The following is an 8,653-nucleotide window of genomic DNA, read 5'->3' as shown; positions in this document are numbered from 1 at the left end:
ACTTTTTGCTCAAACCATTCATCATAAATTCTTATTAGAGTGTGTCTGTTTCCTGTCTAATGCAAAAACTGCTGATTGTCATTGAACAGTTGATGTTCCAAGTGTGGAACAATCGATAATGCAACCAATCAACAGATGTGACAATATCACTACTAGTGATATGGGGGATCTGTTCAGTGGTGGAAAAAATACTCAATTGTCATACTTGAGTAAAAGTGTAGAAGTATTTTGTTTTAAATATACTTAAGTATCAAAAGTAAATGGAATTGCTCAAATATACTTAAGTATCAAAAGTACAGGTAAAAGTATAAATCATCTCAAATTCATATTTAGATAGCCAGGGGCACACTCCAACATAATTTAAAAACAAAGCCTTTGTGTTTAGTGATTAGGCCAGATCAGAGGCAGTAGGGATGACAAGGGATGTTCTCTTGATAAGTGCGTGAATTGGACCAATTTCCCGTAAAAATGTAAGAAGTACTTTTGAGTGTCAGTACTTTTGGGTACTTTTTACTGGGTTTTTTCTTTAGGAATTTAGTGAAGTAAGAGTAGAAGTTGAAAATACTGTAACCACACGCGAGTGTTGCAAAATAAATGTGCACATACTTGTTATTCAATCATTGCACCACACTGCTTGCAACGAGTGCGTGCATAGCCAGGCGCTTGACGAGCTGCAAGTCCCGCCTCTCCCATCTCCTCAGTGTTTTTTTGGAGCATATACCCACATGGGTGATTGAAAGATGAACTGAGGTCCACACTCCAGTCTGTAGTGGTAATGCACCTTAAAGTTGGTTGACAACCACCATATAAAGTTCAAAGAAGAAGAAGCCTGAAGGAGGAGAGATTACTAGATTACTAGAAATCCACCCTTTTATCTGTGGATTAATTGTTGGGAGTAGAGGACCTTGTGCCTTTCAGGTAAAATAACAACCCAATGTTTATATCCCAGGACAATTGAGTTAACAACAGCAAGCTAGATAAATTGCCACGAATGTTTAATGCTTTTCGACATGTTCCCAAATTAATATAGTTGGTTCAGAATTTTTGATCTAATGGAGTCTGGTATGGAATAATTTCTCTTTACCTAAGTGAATTGTTTAAAGGCGTTGCATTGAGACCCTCAAATATTTCCTTGGGTTCCTGAGTGGCACAGCGGTCTACACTGCATCTCAGTGCTTGAGGTGTCACTACAGACCCTGGTTCGATTCCACAACCGGCTGTGATTGGGAGTCCCATAGGGTGGCCCAGTGTTGTTAGGGTTTGGCCTGGGTAGAATGTCATTGTAAATAATATTTTTTCTTAACTGACTTGCCTAGTTAAATAATAGATAAAATAAAAGGTAAGGGCATACTTAAGAGGTTTTACATTAGCTTGAAGCAAGTCTTTCTGCCATACAATCTTGTTTTGCATGTTGCCTTCTTGAGTAAGGCAGCTCTAAAAGGCAGGTATTCCAGCCAAGCTCAGTGTTTTCTGTGATGGTGGGGCAGCCAACGGAAAATACAGAGCGTTAGTAATGTTCTCTAGTTCTGTTGTGATTGGCTCTGTCACTCATGGGGACACTGTCACCACCAAACCTAAGGGTAGAACTCAAATTCAGTGGAGTGGGTGTGTGGTCCCGAGTCTGGGTTCAAGGGTCTCTTTTCCAATCTTAAAAGGATAAACATTCAACATAGGCCATGGTGTCAATCCAATATGACTTTTTCCGCGCTCAAAACAACTTGAAACTCAGAACTGGGAAATCTGATTTCAGTGAGTTCGAGACAACTGGGAACTCTGGGGGGGGGGGGGGGGGGGGGGTGAAATGAGCTCCGACTGGGAAAATACGTTTGAACGGTCATCCAACGCGGACTTGCAAGTCGGGAACTCGGGCCTCTTTCTAGAGCCTTGACCTGACATCTTCATGATTCAGCCTTATTTTTTTCAAGAGTTCCCAGTTGTCTTGAAATCACCATATATCCAGAGAATGCCAGAGGTCATTGGTCACAGATAACATTTTGTCAAATCACATTATATCTACAGCAGCTTTGATGGGACTGCTGATTTTGGACTCACAAAGTGAGTTTTAGAGAAATGTAATTGTCAAATATTGTAAGAGCTTTCATTGTCTACTTATATGCCCCCTATATTTATCCTACGGTTCTGACTTGGTGGACAGGCAGAATAATGTAAGAAATGCCCATGTTTTGAATTCTGTCGCTGTACATTTCAAAAGTGCTGAACAAATAGTTATATTGACTATGTCTGTCCTAGCTCGCTCATTGTCTTCATTGAAATTACAGATTGTCTCTTATCCACTCTTTGTCCACTTATTCCATAGTTTGTACATCTCAATTGTCTGTAGAAACCACATTTGTTTAAGCAAGTCAGCCATGTTTTTTAAAAGGCAGTAAATGAGGCTGAATGAACTGTTTCGCTGCCAGACAAGGCTCCGCTGATAGCCAGGTGTAGCAGGGGTAAGGTGTTTGGACTGCTGTTGGGACAGCTTTATGTAGGCCCTAACAGTTTGTGGACACCGTTTGTCAGCGTTATTGTGAAATTAATGTATTGTTTAGTTTTGTGTAGTGGGTTTGCTGGCATGCATCTAAAACACTTTTTTTTTCAAGAGGTCATATCCATGCCATCAACAGCAATTTTCTCACTTTAAAGTACATTTTATTCCAGAGCTTAATCTGGGTCTGGGAAACCAGCCCTTATTGTTTGTCATGACTGGTGATCATTTATTTTTGAAATTAAGGCAAAATAAACTTCCCTTAGCTTTCGCAAGAACTCAAACAGCTCATTAGTACCTCACGTCAGATGTGTATCAGGGTTAAGCAAGTTTCCCTTCCTCTTCCTGACTAGCTTTCAAAATACATTATCTGACATTACTCAGTGCCAAAATAGCTTCTGGGAAATAAGTGGTTATGGTCAAGAAAATACCTGTGCTGTATTCATTACGCCGATTCTGTTGCCAAACATTTAATCTGTTGCTAAATGTTTTGCAACAAACTGTTTACTACAAACAGAAAACGCAAATGAGAGTTTCTATTGAACAAATTCAGGTAGGTCACTCCCAGTTTCGTTCTGTTTTTATATGGGAAACGGTTTACGGAATGAATACACTCCTAAGGACCTGATGTACTGTTTCAGCTGATATCATCAATGCCCTCAGGTGGTAACAATGCCTACATACATACAATCTGCACATAAAATGTCTAACTGATTTGTAGCGGGAGAGATGTCGCCAGAACTTGTAAGGCTGCTATGGGATGGGTTCAACATAAATTGTTGAACAAGGTTTGTGCTCTGTCAACAAGTTAGTATACTGTACTGTATATAAGCTTTGGTAGATAGACTTTCTCAGAGCTATGTTTTTGGAAAACCTTGTTGAATGCATTTCTTAAAACTATTTCTTCTTTCTCCAGCCATGGACATCATAGATCCCATCTTGGGCATAGCGGAGAAGCTCTACTCTCTATGTGGTGAAGTGAAAGCCAACAAGAAGCGATGTCAGCGTTTGGGTATGCGTGTAAAAGCCTTGGAAGAGCTGGTGAGGGCGGTAAAGATGAAGGGGCTGGGGGAATACCCTGCCCATGTGGAGAACGGCCTGAGTGAGCTCAAATTCACCTTAGAATCTGCCGAGGATGTGGTTAAGAAATATGCCAGTGCCAGCTACCTGAAGCGCATCCTGAAGGCCTACGACCAGGGAGATGATTTTGAAAGTTTGAATGAGCGCTTGAATGATGCAGCTCAGGTGCTCTCGCTTGCCCTGCAGGTGGACCAGAGACAGAAGCTACAGCAGGTGTTTCAAGAGGCGACAAGATGGAGAGAGGATGAGGAAGACAGAGAGATTGATTGTCTGGAGCTGCAAAAATGTGAGACACCGAGTACACCGTGTGTGGGGTGGGGCAATTTCATGCAGGTGACATTGTGCCAATTAGGGATGCACGATATATCGGTGAACATATCGTTATCGGACGATTAAAAAAAATAGCTAGAAATGCCAACATCGGTATTAGCCGACGTCTAGTTTAACGCCAGATATGCAAACCCGATGGCGTACATGCCTATTTAACGAAGGTTAATGACGTAATGACGCCACATAAAATGTTGAGCTATACGTGCAACACAGCATTCCTAAACTAGCCCACCATGTCTGCTGTGTGGATCGAGCAGTCAACAAAACAAAATTTCAGCGAGACAACTCAGATTGGAATGGAATTCATTGCCCTTGACAATCAACCGTTCTCTGTGGTGGGTGATGTTGGCTTTTGCCGACTGGTCGAGCACCGGTTAACACTACTAAGTGCGCAATTTTTCCGATGGAACACCGTTCGAGTCTTTGCAAACCAAAAAAAGATACAGTAGCACTGTCAAAGCTGTACAAAAGTCAGCAAACAAGTAAACACCGGCCACGAACGATGTGTTTACAATACCGCTTTGGTAATAAAGCATAATTTGTTCGACCGCAACTGCTGGGGTAGCTAGCTTTAGCATGCTAACGTTACCTAGCTAGCGCCAATACAACCAGCCTGAAAACAATTACCTGTAGAAACTGCAGTCATTTTCATTATTCTAAGCAATGATTTAGGAATCATTGTGAGTAAGTATTAGCTAGGTTGCCAATTGAACTTAAGTTCATGCAAATAAATAGCTTGCCAGCTATTAAACCCTGTTGCCCAAACCTAACATTATAAGCAGCCAGCTAGCTTCATCTGGCTTGTGAGACTGGGTTATGTGTTATGAAGCTAGACACAATAAGGATTAAGTGGAATTTGCATTACTAACGCAAACTATAGCTACTGAAACAGATTATGTTGTGTTATTTGACGTGTATCTTTTTTGACACCCAAAGACCTAAACGGCGTTCCATAGAAATCCTGATTGAGAATGAAACGACTGAATAAATTAACAACGAAACAGCACAGCAAGTTAGTGAAAGAAATAGGTTAAATTATGATTTACTGGTAATGGGGACATACAAAAATGGCAACAAAATATCTATTTGGTCAGGGTGTGTGTAACCTTTATGGCCCGGACAACACGGGGCCAATTGTGCGCTGCCCTATGGAACTCCCAATCACGGCCGGATGTGATACAGCCTGGATTTGAACCAGGGACCGTAGTGACGCCTCTTGCACTGAGATGCAGTGCCTTAGACTGCTGTGTGTGTGTGTGTGTTAACTATTTAACTGTACTAGAATGCTTAAAAGGCAGCTAAAATTTATAATATTGGTTATCGGTATCAGTTTTTTTTGGCAAGGAAAATATCTAATATCAGTATCAGACAAATGTCATATCGGTGCCAATATAACCCACAGTGCTACAGTCTCTGGCGGAGGGCACCAAGGAAAGAATGGACACAATGCATGAGAAAATGGACTCCACCAAAAAGGATGTGAAAGACATCAAAGCAATGTTGGAAACCTGTGAGTAAGCCTATATAGATAAATGTCTAATTTAACAAAAAAATGTTTTGTCCTTAGTTGTTGCCAATTGATCACATTCAAACATCATACTGCATTTGGTAACTACTATTTCATTTGGATTCTGAGCAACTTCTGTGTTCATTAATCTCACATTTCCCAACTAGCACCAGGTGATAAAAAGGGGCTGAGAGTCTGTTTGCTCGTTTGTTCCTGTGTGGTTTACACCTTTCTATGTTTTTGTTTGATACTACAAGCACTATTGTTCCACTCACACAAACTATATTGACGGCACTCTGCACAGATGAAAATTATGTGCATGGGATGGTAAACAATGTGTCATTCAAATCAGATCCCAAAACACACACAGTTTTGCATCCTGCACCAGGCAAGCACCCCCCATCCGCACTGTATTTTACAACACTGTGTGTTGTCCTGTGGTACCTTGAGTTATCTGTGTAATTGATCTGTTATGTTCCTAAGTGCCTGTGTGACTTTATCTTATTGGCTTTGTTGTGTGTTATCCATTTACAGTACAGAAGCCCAGCATTTTAATTCAAGACATCAGAGAGATCAAGCCAGAAGAGCTGACCTACGACATGCCCAAAGAGCCCATATTAAAAAATGACAACTCAGTTTTGTACAAAGGAGAGTATAACAAATTCACAGTAGCCATCAAAAGATACACCTACCCAAGGAGCACAAGCCCAAGGTATGTAGCGTAGCATACAAGACATCTCAGAATTATTTTAGTATAAACTTCAGTTCTAAACATCTATTTGTCTAATCGGTTATGTTTGTCCCACCCAGTCAGCTGAGAAGCATCTTCAAAAAGGAGGTGGAGACTATGAAGCGCTTTGAGTCGCCAAACATCCTGCGAATGTTTGGGATCTGTGTCCAGCAAGAGGGCGGTGAGTGGGCTACTCTATTTGTTTTACAGTATGTGAAATAGTTGCTGAACAAATAGGAGATGGGATATAATCACCATGTGATTGCAGGATATGATATCAAAATGTGATGATGATGTGCCCTTGTTGCATTTAATCATCCTTTTCTCTACCCTTGTTGTCCTGCAGGTCCCAATCCAAACTACCTTATTGTGATGGAGTTTTGTGAGAAGGGCAGTCTAAGAGAGGTGCTGGATTCCCAAAGTAAGCTGCCCTGGGACAGAAGGGCCCGCATGAGTCTGGATGCAGCACAAGGCCTTTACAGGTACAGTATACCACTCTTTACCCTGTCCCTTACACACGTAGACCAGACAGTACACCTATTACACATGAAGCACCATCTGCCATATCGTTGCCATAAATGTGTTATATTTATACAATTTGAACTAAGGAATTGGCCTATCATACTTTTATGTTGAAAAAGGCTCTGTCGCAACCAGTACAGACACCTTCAACATGAAATGTTGGCGGACATGAAAGGGTTCCGCCAGCGCGGCGGAAAGCGACACCAAAAGCTGGCTAATAAAGTCACACCTCTGATGGTCGCACCCCTGCCACAGCCAAATGTCACTGGGTACAATTTGGCTAAATTCAACAGAGGAATGTTGGATGCTATTCATGCATCTTATGATCCACCTATTAACTTCTACCCACCAATAATATACAGTATGGTCTGGTGTTTCCTCTTCACTAAAATAATGGGTACACTGTATCTGTGCCCTGCTCACCAAAGTTCACAGAACAAGAAAGCGTATCCTAATCACACTGAGCTACCCTGACATGACTAGCTAATCCCTCTCTCACTGTAGATTACACCAGTCTGAGAAGAAGTTTCAAGTGCACGGATGCATCAACAGCAGAAAATTCCTAGTAGATACCGGGTACAGAGTGAAGGTATGAGGTTTAATGCATTCCACTACACATCCATGTGTGTTTGGCACTACAAAGTGATAGGCGAAGTACTCCAGCTCAATGTAGTTGTTGTGTGGTCAGCTAGGAGGTTTGGAGCTGGTGAAAACAGAGACTTCGTTGAAGAAGTCTAAGGACCGGAAGAGCTGCTCCTTATGCTGCAGCTCCTTATGCTACAGCTCCCCGGAGCAGCTTGAGAGTATCAACAACCCCTACAACAAAGCCTGTGAGATGTACAGGTCAGCTTTCCATCACACACTCAGATATTGTAAATGAATGTAAAATCACAAACCCAATACATTTTTTTTTATTTTGAAATGGTACTTTTTAGTCTAATGTAGGCCCTCAGTCTACTGCAAGCTCACTCTGTTTGAATTGTGTCCATTGCAGTTTTGGCATTGTCCTGTGGGAGATTGCAACCCGCGAGATTCCCTTCAGAGGTGTGTGTCAACTCTGTTAGTGTTTATTAAACACAGCCTTTCTACTAACAGCAATGCCAATGATACATCTGAAAATAGCATGTTTGGGTTTTCTCTCTCTCTATAAGCATATGGTTACTCTGTCATATTTAGACATCTGTCATTTAATTTCTGTTTTCTTTCGTCTTCTGATCAGACTGGTTACCAGAAGAGGTGTTAAAGAGGGTGAGTAAAGACAAATATACTGAACCTCTTCCTGAAGACTCCCCAAAACAGTTGAGAGAACTGATCAACGCCTGTCGCTCCTATGACAGCTTCCACAGGCCAACGGCAGGAGGTAATACCTTCAACACACAACTAATAGGCCTAGACATTATGACCTACTGTAGGCCTACATACAATTATTTCACCTGTTCCATAATGATTCCTATTTGTCCTGTTATCATTGTTTCTTATTTCCATTCTGATCATCATCATTAAGAGGTGTTATAATACCCAGGACAGATTGTGTAATCAAGTCTGTCTGTTTCACAGTGTTGGTGGACAAGCTTCGCAAAGTGGTGGAGCAGTTAGAGGAGGACTAACAGAGTTTCCTCTCCAGAGCTCTCAGAAACATGGCTGGAGAAGAGGATAAACAAGAACAGTTCCAGTTTCAGCTCCTGTCTAAAGACATCAACTGACCGCCCCAAATTCATCATGGGATGAACAACCCCACACCAACAGATGGTTGATCAAGTGCCTGTGATGTCATTTAAGCCTAGTACATTTTTACGTCATTAGTCAGGAATAACTTTGATTGAAACGGTGAAATGATTTGCAATTGATTTGACAAACTATTAAAGCAACACCATCAAATGTTTGCTACTATGGTTCAAAGCTTTGAAAATAAAATATTTAATAATGAAGCGATTTGTTTGTGAGTGACAATTTACAGTTTTCAGGACAGTATTAATTAGCATAATATTTAGTAGTC

At 41.2% G+C, this 8,653-nt stretch overlaps 1 protein-coding gene across 3 annotated transcripts; it reads left to right on the top strand.

Annotated features, from left to right (window-relative positions):
- The first annotated feature begins 702 nt into the window (after nt 1-702).
- Nucleotides 703-8,585, top strand: LOC110521374 (mixed lineage kinase domain-like protein). 3 transcript variants are annotated; one of them, XM_021598881.2, is made up of 11 exons: nt 703-918; nt 3,405-3,854; nt 5,301-5,408; nt 5,940-6,117; nt 6,216-6,316; nt 6,482-6,617; nt 7,162-7,246; nt 7,346-7,500; nt 7,652-7,701; nt 7,877-7,905; nt 8,215-8,585. In XM_021598881.2, exons 2-11 carry the CDS (start codon nt 3,407-3,409, stop codon nt 8,251-8,253), a joined length of 1,329 nt encoding a protein of 442 aa, XP_021454556.1. In that variant the 5' UTR covers nt 703-918; nt 3,405-3,406; the 3' UTR covers nt 8,254-8,585. The 3 variants fall into 3 exon arrangements, with proteins under 3 accessions (XP_021454556.1, XP_021454554.1, XP_021454555.1); XM_021598879.2 differs by having other exon boundaries at nt 7,877-8,017; XM_021598880.2 differs by lacking the exon at nt 703-918 and adding an exon at nt 2,628-3,041 and having other exon boundaries at nt 7,877-8,017.
- The last annotated feature ends 68 nt before the right edge of the window (nt 8,586-8,653 follow it).

This window comes from Oncorhynchus mykiss, chromosome 30 (assembly GCF_013265735.2).
Source record: "Oncorhynchus mykiss isolate Arlee chromosome 30, USDA_OmykA_1.1, whole genome shotgun sequence".
Lineage (NCBI taxonomy): Eukaryota > Metazoa > Chordata > Actinopteri > Salmoniformes > Salmonidae > Oncorhynchus > Oncorhynchus mykiss.
This window is presented reverse-complemented; position numbering and strand designations above follow the sequence as displayed.